General features: G+C 38.4%; 2 protein-coding genes across 4 annotated transcripts; both read right to left on the bottom strand.

Moving 5' to 3' along the window:
* Positions 1–81: 81 nt before the first annotated feature.
* On the bottom strand, positions 82–5,283 carry LOC111564680 (UDP-glucuronosyltransferase 3A1-like). Of its 2 annotated transcripts, none has more exons than XM_035945522.2 (10): positions 4,156–5,283; positions 3,782–3,883; positions 3,561–3,681; positions 3,211–3,374; positions 2,804–2,968; positions 1,887–2,095; positions 1,534–1,679; positions 1,288–1,373; positions 587–806; positions 82–476 (listed from the first exon to the last, which is right to left on the bottom strand). In XM_035945522.2, the coding sequence occupies exons 1-10, from the start codon at positions 4,235–4,237 to the stop codon at positions 209–211; spliced, it is 1,563 nt and encodes a 520-aa protein (XP_035801415.2). In that variant the 5' UTR covers positions 4,238–5,283; the 3' UTR covers positions 82–208. The 2 variants fall into 2 exon arrangements, 1 of the variants encoding a protein (XP_035801415.2); XR_008602024.1 differs by having other exon boundaries at positions 337–476; positions 1,328–1,373.
* A 134-nt stretch (positions 5,284–5,417) lies between these two features.
* Positions 5,418–21,788, bottom strand: spef2 (sperm flagellar 2). Of its 2 annotated transcripts, none has more exons than XM_035945520.2 (38): positions 21,601–21,788; positions 20,574–20,676; positions 20,196–20,448; positions 19,811–19,981; positions 19,343–19,498; positions 19,160–19,236; positions 18,803–19,016; positions 18,387–18,575; positions 17,183–17,370; positions 16,050–16,215; positions 15,620–15,839; positions 15,414–15,487; positions 15,123–15,198; positions 14,951–14,991; positions 14,653–14,756; positions 14,230–14,477; positions 14,015–14,093; positions 13,757–13,911; positions 13,391–13,597; positions 12,637–12,767; positions 12,169–12,296; positions 11,579–11,717; positions 11,319–11,456; positions 10,979–11,124; positions 10,679–10,742; positions 10,317–10,376; positions 10,083–10,233; positions 9,837–9,971; positions 9,356–9,494; positions 8,976–9,048; positions 8,710–8,863; positions 8,504–8,610; positions 7,940–8,122; positions 7,547–7,639; positions 7,127–7,297; positions 6,689–6,904; positions 6,000–6,110; positions 5,418–5,709 (listed from the first exon to the last, which is right to left on the bottom strand). In XM_035945520.2, exons 1-38 carry the CDS (start codon positions 21,656–21,658, stop codon positions 5,644–5,646), a joined length of 5,184 nt encoding a protein of 1,727 aa, XP_035801413.2. In that variant the 5' UTR covers positions 21,659–21,788; the 3' UTR covers positions 5,418–5,643. The 2 variants fall into 2 exon arrangements, with proteins under 2 accessions (XP_035801413.2, XP_054867451.1); XM_055011476.1 differs by having other exon boundaries at positions 10,317–10,373.
* Between the last annotated feature and the right edge of the window lie 244 nt (positions 21,789–22,032).

Genomic DNA, 22,032 nt, shown 5'->3' with positions numbered 1-22,032 from the left:
GATAATCAGATGCAATACTCAGTTGTCAGCCTGCAGATGATCAACATTTTGTTTTACGTATTAAAAGGTGAAATGGGCAAATCCCTTACAAGATGTGTAGTTTATTAGACATCTGCAATATTTGACAACAGCAGGAACACATTTCTGAAATGTTCTCGTATTTGTACAGTTAGTGACACAGAACTCCCTGAAGAAATTCTGAGTGCTGCTACTGTATTTTTTTGTGTCTATCTCTGCTATTCTTGCTTCTACATAAAGTCCAGCAGACAGCTACTGGTCCGAGGAGCCCCATACAGAGAATAAGCAGCAAGTCCAACATGCATCTCTGATACCATGGTTGCATCAGTGAAGCTGGCCTTAAATGAGTTCCACCTCCACTGTGCAGAATGTGCTCCACCCACTGGATGAGTCGAAGGGATGGAGAGACAGGATGGGATTTGTGGATCCTACTGAGGGACAAAGCCGAAGACTTGAACCTAGAAATAACAGATAACTAAGATTATTTAAGAGAAAGAATGGGGAGCAGTTCCAGACATCTCTGTACTCGACTAACATCACAAATGTTGGCCTGCCTTCCGTTCCATACCTGATGTCCTCTATTAGTGTTTGAATGGTGGCACTGAGCAGTTCCCTGGTGATGTGTGTGGGTTTGATGGTGAGGCCAAGTCCCTTAGTTTCAGCCCTCACCACGTTATCAAACTGGTCTCCAAACAGTGGGATTCCCAGCACAGGAACAGCATGGTACACTGCCTGAAGCAGGCTGTTCTGTCCACCATGCGTGATACAGAGACGTGCTTTTTTGTGGCCTGGGGTCAATGGAAAAATAGCTGCACTTAGTAAAGGAAGTAAGACATACAAATGAGAACAGACTGTCTTACAAATTAGGGTTTAAACAATATAGACTAAAGCACTGCTAACCTTATTTTTAACACAGGACAGGTGGGGATATATAAACACAGGAACAAGTACCTTGTCATTACTATGATGTGGTATATGTGAAACAAGGCACAGCAGAAAAAATCCCCACAGCGCAGCGATCAGATGACACCTCCATGATTCATTCATTCTGCATGGTATCTGACTCATCATTATACTGAGCATTTAAAGCAAAAACTCTCTCTGTCTGCTGCGGCCTTGATTGAGTTTCTGACAAAAATCTATCATGAAATTTCATCTTCCAGATAGTCCAAAATATCTGCAAAAAAAGCCTTTTGAGAATCTACACAATATACTATGACTGCCCTTTATTTTTATAGAAAAAGATAATAAAAAGCAGACTGTTCCTACCCAACAGGTCATTAATGGGCAGCCAGTCCACTAGCCTTACATTGGGAGGTCTGTCCATGTGATGTGGCCATTGCCGAGCATCATACCTGTAAGAAAACACTGCAGCTTTAGGTATGTCCTACAGTTTGCTGAGTTGCATAAACTGAAAGCACACAGTATTTTTTTTCTATGTGATGATAAAATTTCTGATAAATGACACAAAATTAAAGGGGATATTTCTATGCTGTATGAACATTATGTTTTTACCTCCAAAGCACCCCCTGAGGGATCCTGGAGAAGCCAGCCACCATCTCTATAAGCAAAGGGTCCACTGAGACTGAGGTGACCATAGACCCCAGAGTCACGACAATGAAACCTGCCTCTCCAAAACTGGAGATCCACAACTCAAGATCCTGCAGGATCACAAAGGTTGGGGATAAAGAATGTAGGCAGAGGGACGTTTGAAGGGATGAGAGATAGATGGAAGTACACAAGGAGAAGAAGAAGTCGGCAGGAAAGTGAGACAATGAAAGGTAAAGTGAGGGGAAAAAAAAGGTTAGTTAATTTGAAAACCTGAGACTCACATTTATATTTCAGGTGCGAGTGTCAAGAGTAGAGACCTGCTCCAGAGGCTTTGCTGGTTTATTGAGCAGACCTCCCACCAGCACAGTGTAGGGCATAAGAGGCTGAGGAAACTCCAAAGAAAAGTCAGTGTTGAAGGCCCAGAGTTCCGCTCCTTGATGTAAGTCGTTCAAACCACCAGGGGGTGGGCCGGACTCAAGATGGCGCTCAGCAACGTCCTTAAATATGGACCACACGAGTTCCTGACCTTTGATAAAGGACACAAGAAATAATTTTTTAAAAATAAATAAATAAATCAAAGCTGTGCGCCCAATATTTGTTGAAAGTCATTCAGATAAAATAATTATGCTACTTATTCCCAATTAATAGGTATTAGCTAAACCACTTACTGACCACTTTTAGCTAACACTCAAAGCATTCTTTCCATAATAGAAAATAGGTGATCAATGCCAGGACATTATTTCATATGATGATAAAAAAAAATAATCTTACTGCTATTTGCAGACAATTGCAGATAAAAACATTATAAGATTGAAAAAGTGAAAAGCCAAATTTAAATGAGCTAAGACTGCATTTAAACATTTATACAGTGTGCACATCAGTTTCAGCGTAATATTAAACCCAAAAGTATGAAGAATGTTGAGAAGTTTAAAAAATGGCACGTAAATAGCAGTATAACTTAAATGAAAAAAAATTTGTGAAATATGAGATAAAAAATACTAGTTATCTAAAGTACAACTACAGAGTCAGAATATTAAAAATGAGACGATAATGAGATAAGGTTTAGAATGTACAGATTTGGTACATTCATGATAATCAAAATGTGCTCATTTAAGAATATCACTATGTCTAGAGTGCTAATGACAAACAAACAGTGTAGTGAAGATGAGTGCTACTAAGCAACCTAGATAACACCTTTGGCAATATGTGATCTTCAGTGTAAAAACAGTCTTACCTACAGGAGCCAAGAACGAATAAAAGACGTTCTTTGCACGACCCCAGAGGTTCATGTGGTCGGACAGCTGGGAGCTGAAGACTGGAATGTAGGAGATTGGGCTGGGGAGAGCGATGGACAGAGGACCGTTCAGAGTGCCAGGATAGAAAGCTACATAACGGACACCTGGAGTAAATCAAGAGAAAAGGACGTGAAACTTTTGAGCTGCTGGTATAATCATAGTTGTTGATAGATTTAAATAAGAAGACAATAAATCTGCTTGACTGCTTGAACTAGCACATTTAAATATATCTGCAATCTAAAAAGCTAAAAGCCTTATCATTACATGGCATTTTACTATAATAATGGTCAGATTTGAAGGATGATTGTAATTATGACAAAACCAAAGTGATGTGATGGGAAGATACCAAGTTTTTGTGTCAGGACGAAGGAGCAGGGGTTAAAAGCATCAAGGATGGCGATGTCGTAGCGTTCCCGCTGGAGAAAAGTTATTGTTTCTTTGTCTCCCAACAGTTTGTCACACTGAAAGGACAGGTGTCCCATGAAGTTTAGAAAGCCATTAAAATTGTCTCTGATAAGAGAAACAGAAGAGAGGGAAACCAAACTCATTTAAATCGGATCTATTATAATGCAGTTTCTATTTCAGATTCACATTAAGAGATAAATTGGGCATTGGTATAACACACATCCAAGAGCTCATCTGTTTCTCCTTCGGTTCTGATATGTGCAAACAAGTCTCCTAAAATCTGTGTGATACCTTCCAAGTAAAAACTGTGTTTGTTGCTGCAGGAACCAGGCATTGTATTCTTTGATGTATTTTTCTCCCAGGGACCAGGTGCGTCTCTTGTAACTGTCTGCACGATCGGCATAGGAAAGACCTTGGAGGAGCAGAAATGTGCATTGTGTTTATTTACAATGTCGTGACAAAAAACATGTTTCACTGTATGTTTAGTTTGTGTGTTTGTGTGCACAATATACCTGTAATAACAGGGTTGCCAAGTTGTAAGAGCATGCGGACCTCGTGGCCATGTTGGTGTAAGTTGTGAGAAATTTCATCTAATAACAAGTAGTGGCTTCCTCCTATGGGGGAGAAAAAAAGTAGTTTACAAAATGAACCATGCCATCGGTATGAAACATAAATATATGTTCATAATATATATCTGTTTGCAAAATACTGTATGAATTTTAGTATGATACACTATCATGCAATTCCATTCACCAACCTATTTTTATATGTTCTTGAGGACCAGTCTGGGGAGGAGGCATTTATTTCTTCTAGGCCACTTCACAAATAACTACAGTAAATACTGTTATTACAACTAGTAAATGGTTCTTTAACAGTCACGACTTACCAATCAGACAGACAGTCAGGATCTTGGCCGAATGAAGCAGTGGAAGAGCCAGAAGAGGAAACATCCAAAATACAATCTCCATGCTGCTATTAGAGGACCATGCACTGGCTTGCAGGCAAAGTGTTCGTCTTCCAGTTCAAAAATAAACTGTAATGAAAACCTTCCTGCTAGAAGAACAATTCCTCAACAGAAGATTTACCCCTTTTCACAGGTTTTCACAGTGAGCGACTGCAGCAGACAACTCCGAAAACAGAGTTGTGATCCAAAAAATTATTTTCACAAAAAACCAACAGTGACAAATAACCAAAATAAAAAACAGAAAACAAACAGGTTTTGCAAAATAATCCTTTCACCTAGTAAGGTCTGTTCCTTTTTGATTTAACATCCGTTTGAGCCAGGAGGAAAGCTTCTTTTATATAGTCTGCAGTGATAAAGGGGAAATCCCAAGTCCTTTTTTAGTCTATTTAAAATATATCCAGAATGTTTTGTCTTGCAACAGAAGTTAAAAGTCCTACATAAAGATGCTGAGTTATTCCTTATTATTCGAGAGGTTGTGGAGGCAAGTCTGCAAGTCTGATTATGTCTATATGACACGTGTGAGAAGCTCTATATTCTCTAAAAGTCAGACACTGAGAAGTCCAAGAGCCCTGGACCTGCAGTGATACTGAAAGGGAGGGAAAGAGAGAAAGGGTAGTGGGACAGGGGGGTGAGGGGTTCCCCAAGCCCCTATTGTATCTAATTAGGCAAACGGAAATGTTAACAGGAGTTTCATTCTCTCAAGGCTCCTGACAGAAAATAACCCCCTCCAACAATAAGAGCAGGGAAGCACTTAATTAATGCATGATAACAATTATATTTGTTGTGACACCTGCACCGAATTTGGATAAATGATGCCTTAATAAGTTATTTTGTCTGTAGTAACAAAAAAAATTATGTTAAAACACAAATTATTATTTAACTATTTTTTTCAAAATAGTTTAGATATCTCTAATTAAAAACCTTTTTTTCTTATTCACATACATTTGACGGGTAGGAAAACAGTAGCGACTGTAAAATAGAGTAGCTGAATGAACTGTGATAGGGCTGTGGATGCCCTGGCAGCCAGTGACTGGTAAGTCAGGCTTGACATGTAGGTTATCCTGGACAATGCACTCATTGTAACCGCAACCGGTGCTTTTCTGTGTCAGAGAGGTCATTAGAAAAACAAGCCAGTCAGAAAAACTGCTGGAGTGTATCAGGGGAAAAAAAGCGAGTCAGAAAGGTCAATCCTTGCACCATTGATGTTATTATTGTCACTGAAAATATGTTCCAATTCCAGCCTTCATTAGTTATAGTCATTTCTGAATCAAGGTTTGATTGCACATCTGTTCTTTCAACATGTGAAATAAGTATAAACATTTTAAATACAAATGCAAAGAAAATATCTCAAACATGTTTCCTTCGGTAATAGAGTTCAGTATTTATGTGTAATGCATCATGTCTTGTCCTTTAGGAAACTATGAAACTGTCTGGCTCTCCTTCATCCTGACATGCAAGCAGCACCCTATGAATGTTCTGAGAGACAATGCGAGAAAGAGAGAAATTTAAGAAATAGAAAAGGTTGCAAATAAGAAAGAAAGGTGGGGAGGGAGATAAAGATGAAGTTAATCCTCATGTAGATTTGTCCAGATTTTTTTTTAAAAAGCAGAGAGAATATTACCGTACATGATGCTGGGCAGTTACTGTAAGTATGTGTGATTGATTATGGCAGCAGAGGACAAATGGTGAGCAATTCTGGATTCTCATCAAACAAGTCACAATAAGGGAACAAATAAAAAAACAGATGAGTCAACATAGACACTTACTACAAGCTGGTAGTGTTTTGAGGTCTCCAACCGGCCCTGGATGAATGGATGCTGAGAGAGAATGGAGAATGGTACACGGTCCTCTGGCTTGTATTCCAGCGTTCTGAATACCTGCACCAGGTTTGAGAGGCCAGCAGAGATAAATAGTATTCCCATTTGGATAGAGATCATAATTAAGCCTAGAAATGTCATTTTTAACACTCTTATGTTTTTCAGACCGCTCAGGCTTTCAAATGCACAAAGGTACTCTGCAAATCCACAGAAACAACAAGAACCAGCTTTGGTATACAGGGATTTTCTTCAGAGGATTGGCCAAATTTATTTTCCTCCATTATGAGTAAAAGTGCATCCTAATTAATCTAAACCTAATTATATAAATGAGGACATGGAATCTCCCCATACTACACAAGCTACAGTTGCATTAAAACAAGGCAGGAAGGGACTAGAATACTAGAATTGTAAATCTCACACAAGCACATACAGAATTTCTAGTCACACTTTATAGTTGTGTTTTGAAGCTTAAATAAAATAGGTTATGCCTTTAAATACAAACACTGATGGCAAAACAAACTCTTGCCAAAAGGAGACTAATTGTTCTTACATTTGGTCACTTATTTCTTTCTTATTGTTTTAACCATTTATTTATGTATATCATTAATTGCCCAGTTTAAACTTTCAAAAGGATATACCTCAGTGAGCTTCTCCTGACTTGGGCATTCTGGATAACAGTGGGTGCTGTCCTTCATCTTGGAGACTTGGTGGCAGATGACAGCAAGGAGAGCAGAGATGGACACTTCCTGCTCCTCAGACAAACTGCCTGATGCTCCTGGAGTCTCTTCTTCCTTGTAATTTCCATCAAGTTCTATGGAGGTGAGCTCTGTAGCCTCTTCCATACAGGGCATAGACTGTAGATAAATGCAATGGTAACACAAGTTTTTTTCCCCAAACAAATTGCCAAGCACTAAAAACAATCTGACACGTTGTTAGAAACCATTGTTGGCATTAATGATAATACTATCATTGTTTCTTAGTATAATTCTGTTCTGAACACATTAGTGATAGATGTTTTTGCAATAGAAGATAAAAAAAAAATTGCCTTTTATTTATTTTTATTTACTCTTATTCACCTTAACAAGATGGTCCAGTGAGGAGTGCTTGAGATGTTGCCCCAGTACGACACTGAGTGCTCTGATGAAACCCTGTCTGGGGTTGGGGTCGGCTGCAAAGTACTGCAGCATGGAAACGTAATCCAGTCGAGGGGGAGAGAAGGAGTGGTCTGCAAACAGCTGGAAAAAGAACTAAGACGAACCAAGACAAATGTTAATGCCATCTCATTTTATATAATTTTCGTTTAAACAAAGTGGATGAGATGACTGAATCCCCTACCAGTTTGTGTTTTAGCTAAATTCCTTAATCTGTGTTCATTAAAGACACAAAAAACTAAATATTTGCTTCTGATTTTAATGGTGTTTGTGTACTATAGACACCTTAATTTGCCATTTAAGGAATTGAAATGAATTAAGTTGTCAGGCATTATAGTCAGATACCTCCCGTAAGTTAGCCAGACGGTCATAGGGTACAGGTTCAGAGGGGTCCTCAGGAACAGTCTGGACACTCTCATTTGAAAACCACAACTCTATCTGTTGACATAGTAGGAAGGCAAAGCAACTTAACCATACATTCTTACAGTCAGGCATCTACAGATTTCTCTTCATACTACATAGAGTACACATTATAATCTTAATGTGTTGTCACATAACTTGAACCCAGGCCTGCTTATAGAACAATAGTCAGACTACACAGTAATGGCACAAAGGGGGGCACAGGAGACGTGAGTGGATAGATGACTCATTACATCACTAAATACAGGCTTATCTAGAGTAGAGGGACCAAAGGTAATTTAAAACACAGTAAAGTATATAATCAGCAAATCAGCAAACCTTTAGATACTGTTCCTTGTGTACATAGCCTGTGTCTCCAGCATCTGCTGCCCTGAAACGTTGTAGCACAGCCAGCAGCTGTGTTAAGGAGGGAAATGGCCAAGGGAGAGCAGCACTCAGCACAAACCGCCGCCAGTCTATCAGCTTATACTCGTCCATTAGTAAAGATACAAGTTCCATCACCTGGAGGCAAAAAAGAAAATGACGATGCCTGAGAAAGCTATTTAAGGTGTCTTTTATTTGACTGCTTAGACTATGCAAACAATTAAACAATGTGGCGCTGGAATGATTTTTGTTTTGTTGTGCTATTAATGAAATATGCCTTATTTGCATAAATATCATGTTAACAATAGTGCTACCACATCGAGGATGGTGCAATACAAAAAAAAAAAGATTAAAAAGAAAAAATATCAATATTTTAAGTGGAAATAGTGAATTATGTGTCCCTCAGCTTGTGATATACGGTCACACGTTTTGCAGCTAGGCCTGCTTCAAGTCCCTCTCCTACCAAAAACTGTTTCTTCTTGCTTTTTGCTATCTCTGTACTGGGTTGTAATCAGCTACCTGTGTTTCACTTTTGCCCATCCAGGGCTCAGGCAAGATGTTTCTGTCGTTTTTACCAAAGGTGACATACTTAAGAAACCTGGAGAGCTCAGAACTGGACATGAGACCTGAAAGTCAGAAAGCAGTGAAAAGGAATGATGGATGGGTTGCTAGATAGCAGGACCAGTTGAGTCAGTTACGCCATAGCAAGAGTCCCCTATATGTACCTGATGGAGCAATGTTGCATAGCTTTCGGTGGAGTGACTCTAGCTGAATGATAGTTGGGGTGGACTGTGTGGGTTTCTCCAAAGGGGGTGGACGAGGTGGAGCATGGCTAGGTACCATATGGCAGTCTCCATTCAGATAGAAGTCAGAACATTTCTGGAGAAGTGAATAAGGAGAGTGTAGTCAAATGTCACACTGCTGAAAAGCAACTCCAATACCAATATCTAAGATTAAACAAAAGAAAAGCAAGCATGAAGTTATTACTTACCAACACCAGCTTATTCTGGAGCTTATCACCAGCCTCTATGTGGTGGAAAACTACATCTGATAACTGGTCAATACTAGAGAAAGGAAAGACATAGATAAATGTCAAATGTATCTTCTATATATAATCTATGCCAAAAATTCTCTCTCTGACCAGGATGAAATGTTGTTTTTACAAACAGTATGCATTTCTCTATTATCAAATAATAATTTCAAAGTAACTTCAGTAGCATCAGTATTCTGTAAGGATCAACAATGTATTTTTAGGACTTACGCACTTTCAAACATGTAACATCATAATATGATATAGCGATAAATAACAAATAATGTTTCACAGATGAATCAAAAATCAATACTAATACAACAGGTACCACTGTACCATACCTCTTCATTTCTGCAAGATAATGTGCTTCTAACCACTTCTGCATACTGCTAAAGGTCTGTTCTGCTCTGCTTTGCAGGGAGTGCACCATCACCAGACCATGACCTTTTACTAGTGCCAAGCGCACCTTTGCTGCATTACCTAGAAAATACACATATGCACACAAACACAATTCCATAAACATATGGAGCATTTTTTTGTGTATATGATCATAACTGCAAATACATACGTGCATACATATTAAAACAAACACATCTGCCTGGATATCATTTAAATTGCACTGTTTTTCAAAAAATTTTTGAATTTTAATAGTTTTATATTAGTCAGTATGGGACGATTAATATTATATATTACGAAATGATGAAACCACTAGATCTCATAATGTGTGTGTGTGTGTGTGTGTGTGTGTGTGTGTGTGTGTGTGTGTGTGTGTGTGTGTGTGTGTGTGTGTGTGTGTGTGTGTGTGTGTGTGTGTGTGCCTACCCTCGTGATTCAGTGCAGCTGCATGTTCTTTACGTATTTTTTCTCTAACTTTCTGATCACGAGTCTTCTCTGTCTTCTCTGTGTTTTTGTCATCAGGTGGTGCAGGGGTGGGTGCCAGAGGTGGGCTTGGTGGACCTGAGCAACACAATGGATGAGAAGGATAATGACATGAAACGCCTACGAAAATATACAGTGCATGCTAGATGGTATAGCTCCAGTTTTCTTAACACTCTACAAAAGACATGCCTTTCTGTTTTTTTGCTGACTGTTTTCCTTGTTTCATTTTCTTTGCACTTGCAGAGGCCTTCTCTTTCTCTTTCTCCTCTTTTTCCTTTTCCTTCTCTTGTGGTTTCTCCTCCTGCTTTTTTGTCTCCCCCTTGTGGGCTTCTGCTGACACCTACACAAATGTATAAACCATACAAGTCAGAAAAATAATAATATATAATATGCAAACTTGTACACTGATACACAGAACATTACCAATCTGTTGATGGCTGTGAGTGCTTCTTCATAGTCAGAGATCAGTTTCTCCTCTGGCTGCTAGAGCAGATAATAAAAAGCATAACTATATGTCGCTATTAACATATTATATAAGTGTAAGGATGTTTAAAGGTACTAGTTCGTCAGCTACATTTATATTTAATGAGAATGACAGAATTTTACTTTGTCACCCATAAAGAACAGTCTTATGAGGTTGAGCAACTAGAAACAGCTAAAATAAACAAAGACTGTGAGGTATATAATACAGTATATACAATATCTATGAATTACTTACAGGCATTGATAAGGCCTAAAAAGTAAAAGGTAATGAAAAGTACATCAAGAAAGACAGGAAGTCTGACCTTAACAGGGCCTGTCTGATCCTGGCCTTTCGTCTCAGAGACTCCCTTTGAGGAGTCAGGACGTCTGAGGAATGAAGTATAGGAGAAGCAAACACTGTGTGCAATAGAACTTCTTCCTTAGAATTTTATTTTCCTAATGTCCTTTCCATCGTCCATGTGACATAACACACTTGTGCCCAGTAGGAAACTGCTCATGAAGCTAAACAAATCTTTCACTTTCTGTAATTGTTTCCCATAAACTAGTCACAGCATTGTTATTTTATTTGTATCTTGTATTAATATGTTTAGGTTGTTTCTAACCTCTCATTCTGATCCTGAGTTACTGGGGTCTCCAGTAGGCAGATATCTGCAAATTTGGAAGGTGGTTCAGGCAGCGTCTGCTTGTACATGCTCAAATAGTAGGCCCTGAGAAACCAGAGGGTCTGCTGGAAACGTTTCAACTCCACCTATACAGCATAAGAAATCTCAGATTATAGTTTTTCTAAAAAATAGGTCACACCAAAAACATACTGTACGTCAAACACAAACGTGCTTTTAACACAGCAAAATAGCCCATAAAATGAGTCTATAAACTGCAGAATTAAAACGGCAAATAAGAAATTCCTTCAGTCAGTTGGTTAGACAGAAACTGCAGAGTTACCTGCATTAGTGCAGAGTGGTGGTTGATCAGGACAGCAGTGTGGTCTTCCAGCCAGTTGTCATACAAGAGAGCATCCCTTTCTTGCTCGTCCTCCTCCTTACGCTTGTCACTAATGTCCCACAAACGTTCACGCAGTCCCTGTACATGTATCAGAACAGTGGCAATATATTTTATATTTTCACTTTTAAGATGGTTTTTACCCTATTTCCATAATTAGTTTAAGAATATTTGTTTTGTATTACAGCACCACTTCTTCTTACATCCAGTCTCATGTGTAGCTCCGCAGTGGTTTCCTCATCTTCTCTCATATTATCAGGTACGCCATTAAAATCCTTTTGCCACTGTGACACCAACTCTTGCTTTAAATCTGGACGCCCCAAGTAATGCTTGTAACCCTCTCTGCAGACACCAAGAAATAGGTATGAATAACTGCAATGTTTATCAAAAATAGCACATTTTTGACCAGTAAAATATTGTTGACTAAGAACCTAATGGTATGAACAGTGGATTTTATACCAAAAATAAGAAAAATCTGTGACTAATACTGTTCAATTTTCATACAGGATCTGCGACTATAAACAAAAATTTAAAAAATCTAGTACTAAAAGGAAATAAAGGACAAATTGGTTGCAGTTAACAAGATGTTATTGGCTCTGGGTGTGTTCAAAGGTTAATGGCTACCCACACTGTTAAAGAGCATAAATGTTTTTTTTTTAAATTTTCATATCATGCAAAGACTCAAATGAAAATAAAGGTTCTCTTTATATATATTTTAATGCGCTCATCTGTTGTTCGTGTGAAACATGAATTAAAGACATTTTCATACTACCAAAATGGTTTGGCAGAATACCTGATGTTGTACATGTGATGATTAATATCAGTGCGCTGTGAGCGCAGCTGCTGCATTACTGTCCTTATGCTGTTCACATAAGAATCACACAATTCATCCCAGTAAAGAGACAGGTACCCCGGTACCTCCTAGAGATAGATGAGGAAGGGAAGACATGAACGAAGGAGGGGGCATGAGAAAATGAAGAGCAATAAAAGAAAACAAGACACAGTGTAAGATGTCACATAACTGAAATAAACTGAAAGGAAATACAGGCAGGAGACCACAAGCTCACAAGCAAAATCTGATTAGATGGCCACTTTCCTTTTACCCCCAGTGAGGGCATTTAAATGTCATGTCATATCTTGCTGACAAATACAAATTTTTCAGGACAGGAAGAGATTACAGGTGCTCCCCAAACTCAAACAAGTAAAACAAAGATAAATAGAACTCTAAGCAAAGCAAACACAAATAGAACTTGTATCCTACTGAGAGAAGAGGTTCATCCACGTATTCCTGTCTGGATGAAGTTGGACGGGAAGAAATGGACTCTTTTGGGTTCTTGGCAACTGCTTGAGAGTTATTGGACACTGAAGACGCTGACACGTTTCCAGAGTGTCCTATTTTTTTAGCCAGAAGGGACAAAAATATTCATTAAATGATTACAATTATTTAATATAACAAGAAAATAAAATAATTGTTGAATGTCAATCAATAGCTAAAAATCACAGTACCATAATAACTTACTTAGATCAAATAAAAAAATGATAGTGACAGCTTCCTTTTTGATAACAGCAGTAAGAAGGCGATTTAGTGCCAATCTGCTCTAAAATACTGCCAACTGTCAATATAATGCTATTTAAACGCTAACCATTCATGACTATTCTGTGGGTTCAACTGCTTAAATTGAAATAGACTTAGTGGTCTTGCAGATAAAGTTTGTTTTCGAATCTGTGTTATATCAGTTATATGAACTTAAGCAATACGTGTCGACACGCGAAAAAAAAATCTACCATCCAAAAGACATCACTTTAAACATGTCTATAATACATCATGTTCATGATAAATAGATACTCTGTAATTGGCGGTATAAAAATAAAATTGAATTGAATTGAAGTACAACTTATATAAGTTATACCAATATATACATATACCAATAGAACTTTGCAAAATTTATTTTGTAACCAAAACTAACTTTAATAACAACTTAAATGTGTAATTTACAGACTACTGATTAAGTCACCTCTAGGAGAGTGCATGTTGGATTTGGAGAGTGGCGTCACACTTCTGACTTTTTCTTCTTTTAGGCTAGAATGAGACTCTTTGGGGCCGAGCTTCTTGTCCGTGGGTGCTGGAGGTTGGTTTACAGGTTGAGGTGTGGCTGAAGAAGAAGATTCTGGAGCTTTTGCATCATCTAGCATTACGTCTTTTACAGGCGGTGTGGCAAGAGCTGATGAAGGAATATGTCGTAATACTGTGAGAAGTTATTGTGCTTCGCTTCAGGAAGACACGTTGTCTATTGAAATTCACATCATGTTTTGTATAAACGGACATAAACTTGTCATCAGTGTCTGATAAGATGAAAAGCAGGATTCTGACAACTACTGACCTTCTTGTGTTTCCAGCATAACTAGTTGCAGGATAGACTCCACCCTGCTGTAAAGTTCATCGTCATCTACATCTGCATCAACACGGACCAAAATGTTTTGCTTTCCACCATACCATTTCTCTAGTTCTGGCCAGTTTTCCTGAAAACCTGCGATCCTTGAGAAGGAAAGAGATGTTAGATCCTAAACACATTGTCGTGCAGTTATAAGTACTGTACGCCTTTCAGTTTATCTTCCCATTTCACTCTTCTTTTTTTTACCTGTGTGGAATCTGTGCCAGATACAAGTTCTTGTCTGTGGATTGGGAAGTTGTAGCAGCAGCCGTATCTGTATCTGCACCTGGTTTGCGAGCAAAACCACAATAACACAACGTCAACATTTGATTTGTTACTTGTGTATGTATCAAACACGCACTATCAAACAGGTAATGTTTGATTGCACACACATACATAGTGTTAAGACCAGTGTAACGTACCTATGTGACTGAATGCACGTTTGACCGCACACGCATCAGGGACGTCCAGTAGCATGGCCAAGTCCAGCACAGGTGCAGGAGGGGGTGGAGGCTTGGGTGGATTGGGATCAGCAGCAAGGTTGGTCCTGCTGTTCAAAACTTCCTTCTCTACGCCTACAGATCCACCCAGGGCTTTCTCTAATAGGTGGGCCTGAGTGATGTCTACTGGAAAACCATCCAAGATCCAACCTGACTGAGCTGGAATCTGACTATTGAAGACACAATAATTATTTCACTGTCTCGAAACAGCTTGTGGGGTTGTTGTTTATTTTGTCTACACTGTCTGTAAAAGCAAGATTGTACCACTGACTTAATTTATCTTAAATTTTAATGGTGTGACAATGTGCATTTAAAAATGATCATAACTGACTGTTATGTGCTTACCTGATCGCCTCTACTATAATGCCCACTAACAGCTCATCAGGGATGGCCTTCCCTTTCCTCAGCTCATTTTCAGCAGCTGCTCCATGTATGGCACGTGTAGACAGCTAAATAATAAGTATACCAAGAAAAAAGTGTTTCATTTCTAATAGGTATACAACAATTTCGGGGGGAAAAATATTTATTCCAGGTTCAATATTTCAAATCATTACATTATCCCAAAATGTATTATACTGTTGTTGAGAAAAGCTGATTTTCTTCAGGTTGGTAGTGTAGTAGATTGAATGCACATTATACTTACTCTTGCAATACTGTCTTTACATTCCTCTTCAGTATCAAGATCTGAAAAAATTAAATTATAAGTGACACATATCACATAAAATAAGCAGCTCTAAATAAATATGCTGTAATGTATATAATATATATATATAGTATATAATAGCACAGAAAGATCAGAAGATCAGGTAACCCACCAGATTTTAGTGATGTGGAAGATGTAAGCAGTTGCTCAATGTCCTTCTCTGCCTGCTGTTGTGTGTCCTGTACTTTCTGTCCAAAAAAGGTTGATTTAACATGGAAATCTTTCAGATTAATGTGAACCTTTAAGGAAACTTGGTTTACAGATTCATATATTTGCTAAGACAGCGGAAATGTATGAGATTTTATGGTCCTCAAAAATCCTTTCAGAGCAAAATTATGTGCTTGGATCAGAATAAAAGAGATACCAGTAAAGTTCAAATACTGTTATTCTGTATCTGACTAACCTCCTCTCCATTCTTATAAGCATTCACTGCCTCCTCAATCAGTGAGTCTGCTGATAAGACACAGATGCCATGTGCTGAAGCAGAAAACATCACACACATTCAACAACAAAGAAGCCATATTTAATATATAATTTCAGTGAAGGCATAATGGAGTGGCGTGATACTGTGTTTGTGTGCATGCTTGCATTTGTGTTTGGACTGCATGCCTTCAGCAATCTTGGTCACGCAGGTGGTTTTGCCAGAGCAAATCTTCCCCAGGACACAGGCCTTGATGCTAAAGTGAGGAAATACAGGTGACGGCTCCATGACGGGTGGATGAACAATGTTCCTCAGTCGGTGGACAACATGTCCAAGAACGTTGTTGTTGCCTGGGGGTAATTGTGTCTCCCCTGCTTCCTCTGGCCACGTCCACTCACCTACCATATGCTGACAAATATAAAAAGCTTCTATTTAGTTGCAATATATATATACTTTTTCAGTCTCAAAAAGTCTATAGTTATATAGTTATATAGTTGGCTGTCTGTACTGTTTTCAATCAAAAAAGTTAGCCAGTCTGCAGACCAGCTACATTCAAGAGAAAAACACGCACGTCCATTTATGCTTTAAAAACACACTGCACTCATGTTTTAAACTCACAGTGTATTCATCATAATCCTGATCGTTGAGTGTGTCTTGCTTCTTAAGCTCTACGGGGTCTAGTGGAGTAGAAAACTCTGGCCGGTGGCCCTTTACCGGCTCAAAGAGAGGGAGGCCCCTGAACAGCAATTCCTTCCACTCTCTCATCAGTTTCCCTGGAATCAGACTGAAGATGACAGCAGAAAAAAAATGAAAAGAGGCAAAACTAGACTTAATAAGTGGAATTGTGGTTAAAATGAAAGCTGGACCATACATCTGGAAATGGTTTGAACCACTTAACTTAGAACTAACTGCAATGCACAGCACTTAGCCTTCCAAATTTCCTATTTTTTGCTGAGCCTGAAAAGTATTAAACTTTCAACAGAAATTCTTAATCTGACTCTAAGTAGGAGTGAATACTGAGCTGGGTTGTGAGAGCAGTATATACTGGATATGAAGATATGGTGTATTTGATCATAAGAAAAAGCAGACAGGATATTGACATCTCCTGACTTTATTTGACCACTGGCCAATTGTACAGGAATAATTGCAATATTTTTAATTTTTCACAGAAATTAAACTCACACTAGAATTAGCACTACACCACAATGCTTTAGTTTTGTTTTTTACATTACACAAAATATTTCAATCTTCTATCACATTTCAGTTCACTGGAACATTCCTGAAATACCTTTTTACATTGGAAAAAAAATACACAAATATATATATTGAAGAGGCATATGGGGGCATATGGTATATACCCAAACTACCCTGTGTTGTTTATGTACTTAGGAACTTAAATTTTCATGGTCGTTAATTCTTTTTCTTTATAAATAAAGAAATCTACCTGTTTTTAATTTGAATTTAAATTAATTGTTTAATGAAATAAACAAAGTTTGCAAACACAGTAGAGTAGCTGACCTTTCAGTCCTGCAGTCCCATCCTTTAGATCATGAAGTTACCAAAGTAGAAACACCTTTACAACTTACATACAGTACATTTTCAATATAATACTACCAAATAACACAATTTTTATTCATTAGAATTACCACATATTCACTAACTACCTGAACAAGTGATGTATTTGAAGGTTTAGGGCCCAAAAACTACTTGCATGTTTCTACTGGACTTCTAAAAGCAACTATGTTACGTACTTTCCAGTGAGCAGTCGATATTCTCCAACCTTAGTTGCCAAGTCTGTTATCTGCTCCAAAATGTCCTTGCAGATCTGAAAGTGTTTCTTGTATCTGTTTTGAGCTCGCTCAGCAGCAATCCTGTTACAGAATTCAAGCTCCTTTCCGATCTCCTCTGCACAGTCCAACTTAGCCTGCTGAGCCAAAACCTATACCAGGCGCCAGTCAGAAAGATGGAATGAGTAGAGAGGACATGACATTAATGTTCCTGCTAGTCACCACTGCTGTAGCTAATTAAGGGAGATGAACAATCTTACATGAGTTATTTATCGTCTCAAACTCATACCTATGCATTTTATGAGAAAGCTTCAAAGAGAAACAAAAGAAAAAAGAAGGATTTCAATTACTGTTGATTACTGTGCAGCTGATGTGATCAGTAAGCAACAAAACATCTCTTAAAGAAGATGCTTTCATTGTATTTTGTGTAAATGGCAAATAATTGCAATATTTAAGACTTAATTTCAAAGAATTCTCTTTAGGGGTTGCCTGATAAATTAAATTATAAGCAACACCACTGCACCATGACCATATGATACAATATACTGAATATTTAAAGGATATCTTTGGTGATTTTCTATCTTCTTATCAACAAATCTCAGGAAAAATTAAAAGCTGATGATGAATTGCTACTGCTAACCAGTATTGTTGTGTATCCCTAGCCTAATTTAGCTCATTCCTTTTTACCATAGTGCTCAATTGTTGTCCACAAACAATTATACAGCAGTAAGACACACTGTTGCACTTCGTGACATGACTGATGCATCTGTGTGCCTCAAGAATTTTACTGTTAGCTTTGTCTTTTCATGGGATTTGCTGACAAACAGAAAATATTAGGTAATCAACAAAGATATCACTTAACACTTACTATGTGAATAACACTGAACTGAGTATTTCTGCCTTTTTTCTACAAAATCAGTCCTTTATAATATACTGTATGATCACTGGAAGGAAAAAACAGATAGAAATATAGATAGAGCCTTTATTTGTACCAAGGTCTCTCTATCTCTCTTTCTTTTCATAATACTAAAAACCCTGTTGATGCTCTACAAACTATCAAAAATCCACCTTTTTGTTTCTATGACACTACTCACACCATCATTGACAAAGCCAACTAAAAAAGGACAGTAGAAAGGGATATTCTGCTTCCTTATTCATCCTATCTCACCGCCTCCCTGTCCAGAGCTTCCCTGAAGTCCCTCTCCCTCCGCTGCTGGTACTGCTGCTCTCTGAACAGGCGATTCTCTCGAATCACCTCCTTCTGCATACGCATTTGCAGTAGCTGTGTTGCCAAACGCTGCTCCTGCCGAGTCTGACGTGTCAGACGCCTCACTAGCTGCTCCTCTCGCTGCGCCTCCTGAAGCGTGGGGCAGAGATGGCTGATTAGTCGATTGATTTTGACAGTGAATGCCAAAGAACAGACATTGTAAGAAAAGAGAATCAGATGTGTATAATATTATTTGAAAAGATATTTTCCATATGGTCTGCAAAAGGATGAATGACTACATATGGATGTCTAGACAGACTGTAGTGAATTAATTCATAAAACTGAGTGCATTAACATTTGTCAGTGAGAAGTTTCACCTCTTGAGCTTCATGGGCCTTGAACTGCTCCACCAGGAATCTGTCTACTCTTTTCTTTCTCTGTTCACATGCTACAGCATTCTCCTCCAGCCTCTGTCGGATCTCCTGTATATACTTGCTATTGGATTGTAACGTCATCTTAGTTTCACTTCCAGGGACTTCACAGGCCTGGCTGCCGCTACCAAGGAGGAAATCTGTAGGGAAGGGCTGACCACTAGAAGTGAAAGGGTTCAAATCACATATAAAGTTGTGGTATGATGGTGAATATCTGAAGTAAAATTGCATTCATAAAAGCATTTACATGGCAGTATACAACACAGAAACAACACTAATTTAATGAATGTCCATCTTTCTTACCTAGAAGAGGAACCAAAACCAGAAGTAACCAGTTTCTTTCTGTTTGTCTCAAACTGGGCAATTTCAGTCTGGACTGTCTGCATAAACAAAAGGGACACAAATGCAATATGACCATCATCAAGCCGAACATGTAATTCCCTACTATAGGTTAGTAAATTGTAACACCATTCATTCGGATCCCACCTGTGCTTGTCGTTCTTTGCGCTGCTGCTGCTTCTGCTGCTGCTGCTGTCTCTTCTTTAGGTCAAGCTGTAAAGTGCGCAGATGTAGCTTGTTCACCTGGATATTAGTGGCCTGGTTAGAAGTCATGTCACTGTGCCTCTGATGGCACACCTGCAGCTGCAACATACAGTTTCCATGTTCAACACTGCAATTATCATCAGTTCTCCTTTATTCCACCGTCAAGCAGCTGGGATGTAACTTCAAGGTATTTCAAGAAGTATGCTATAAAGTAAAAGTAATGTCTAACACCAAAAATACTGCAAAAAGTTGTAACTGATAGAAAGTAGAATTAAAAAGTTCTACTGACAAAGATTTAAATGAGGAGAAATGAGTAGCCTTAAATTCAGATCAGAAATTTAGGCATAATTATAGTATATACAGTGGAAACGGATGGCATCACTGCATTTTACTTTCAGTAGTCTCCAGTACCTTCTCACCATCCTTCATTTGTTTTTCATCCGGAATTTTGAGTCGTTTCTTTGGATGGATAGGATGGGTCACCACAGACCGGTCGCACCATTGCTGGGATTTATCCCCATAGTGCGGAGGCATTTTCTGAAGCTTCAGCTCTGCATCACGTTTCACTACCTGATGCAGTCGCTACATGTAAAAGGAAAGATGTTTGAAAATACAGGATTTTGGAAATGATGTTACATTAAACTAGTAATGTGAAAACATATTAAACACATTTAAAGCCTAAAAAACAGTCAAAGATGCCATATATCACCATACAGTGATCAGAACATACTGTTGCCCAGAGATGGGCATTTTACCACATGCACATAATACACACATATCTATACAGCCCCCTTACATCAGAGTAGATTTCATGCTCCTTTTTGTGCAAGTTTGCGTTGGCTGCAGGCTGCATAATTTCCATCATTGTCCCACCAATTTCTGCTTTCTTATTCTTCTCAAGTAAGACATAGAGTTGGTGAAGCAGGTGTGTGGCAGCACCCTGCTTCTCCTGCATCAGGTCTTGGGCTGTGTTTATGTCGAAGGACATCCCCAGTAACTTGAGAGTTGGCTCGATGCGGGTAAAATTATTCACTTTGGAGATGGAGGTGCTGTGAGAAAACGTGTGACTAAATTTAAAAGTTATCAACATTTTAATACGACACTAAGATATTTTCAAACAAAAAAACAAAGGAACTGGACTGATTCCTGGAAAAAGACAGAGATAGCAACTTACTCTTTCTTCATAAACATACTGAAATCCTTCTGCAGCTGATATTTATGCAGAACCTCCCCAATTAGGTAGCCACTGGAGAAATCACTGGCAAAGGTGTCTGACTCTGTGAAGATGAGCATGCAGTCATTTACATAAGCATAGGCAGAGCACTGTGTAGATAGATAGATGATAGATAGATAGATAGATAGATAGATAGATAGATAGATAGATAGATAGATAGATAGATAGATAGATAGATAGATAGATAGATAGATAGATAGATAGATAGATAGATAGACTCCCAGCTTCCAAAGGCTTGGCAGAACAAAAATATCACAGTCTGATAATGATGCAGAACAAACTGTCAAAATCACACAAGACTTTCCAAAGGAGACAAATGTGAAAACCATGACCACTGACACCTTTGGGGTATTTCAAAGACAAAAATACAGCAACACAGTCCTTCCAGTAGCTGAAGAAATTAGTATCTGAAGACTGGAAGAATCTCTGAAATTTGGTATCCTCAATGCCAAGGAATATTAATGTCATTTTTAAGGGTGGGCATACAAAATACTTTTGTTGTGACTATTGTTCCATGCAGTTCCAAATGTGGGGATTTTGAATATAGTTAATCCATACTGTTAGTTTTATTCATACACAAGATTTAAAAAAAAAAAATAGCCTACTGTTCAACTTATAAGTAATATAATTGTTGAGAGGCGATTCCATTTTGAAACACTTAACGTTTATTGCTCACTTATTCGAATACGAATCATTCGAATACGTATCAAAAACATTTTAAATGGCTAGCTTGAGTAATGTCTGGACAAATTCCGACTTAACTTGCCAGTAAATATTCTTTAAATGTGTTAAGTGATTCAATTTAATCAAGTTTTGTTATCTTTTACATTTTTAGCTCTGTATATTTGCGTGTCCCTGCCTGTTAACGTCCTAAAGTAACCAAAGTAGCGAAATCCACCGTCGAGTTAGCGTTAGCCTCATGAAGCTAGCAGTTAGCTAAATTTGCTGCCGTTTCATTGACACTCACCAACAGCTTTTGACAGCCGGAGGTCCTGGTTCAGCCACCTGCACAATATATCCGACATTGGCTTTCTATAACTGTTACTTTTCAGCTCAGACAAAACACTATGAACTGTTGCCGACAGTATGACTCGTTAGCTCACTAATAACTGCTGAAAAACAGACAACCGAGGAAATCCCGAAGGTGCACCGTTGCCATGGTGACATGTCAACAGGGTGTTGGAGGAGGACTCATGGGAAAGCAGGCAGCCCTTAGATAAGGTGTAATTTCACATCAAAATAGAAATGAAATGACTAAAAAACTGATCCAGAACCTGTACAATTTTTGTATTTGAGGTCAGCAAGGATTATAGTATTTTTAGCCACACTTGCAGCCATTCTTCACTCCAATGAAACAAATGACTCATTAGTCAGAAAAATTACCTGAACATTAACGCAT

This window comes from Amphiprion ocellaris, chromosome 6, assembly GCF_022539595.1.
Source record: "Amphiprion ocellaris isolate individual 3 ecotype Okinawa chromosome 6, ASM2253959v1, whole genome shotgun sequence".
In the NCBI taxonomy this organism is placed as follows: Eukaryota; Metazoa; Chordata; class Actinopteri; family Pomacentridae; genus Amphiprion; species Amphiprion ocellaris.
This window is presented reverse-complemented; position numbering and strand designations above follow the sequence as displayed.

Bases quoted from the DNA above. Each gene is read 5' to 3' on its own strand.
- LOC111564680 (XM_035945522.2), bottom strand. From the start codon at position 4,237: ATGGAGATTGTATTTTGGATGTTTCCTCTTCTGGCTCTTCCACTGCTT. The intron at 1,680-1,886 runs GTCTCTACTCTT...GTGATCCTGCAG, and splicing joins CAGCAAAGCCTCTGGAGCAG to GATCTTGAGTTGTGGATCTC. The intron at 807-1,287 runs GTAGGAACAGTC...CATTGACCCCAG, and splicing joins GCCCATTAATGACCTGTTGG to GCCACAAAAAAGCACGTCTC.
- spef2 (XM_035945520.2), bottom strand. From the start codon at position 21,658: ATGTCGGATATATTGTGCAGGTGGCTGAACCAGGACCTCCGGCTGTCA. The intron at 20,449-20,573 runs GTAAGTTGCTAT...GTTTTCTCACAG, and splicing joins AGTATGTTTATGAAGAAAGA to CACCTCCATCTCCAAAGTGA. The intron at 11,457-11,578 runs GTAAGAAGAAGT...ATACATGTACAG, and splicing joins AGCTACACATGAGACTGGAT to GGACTGCGTGAACGTTTGTG.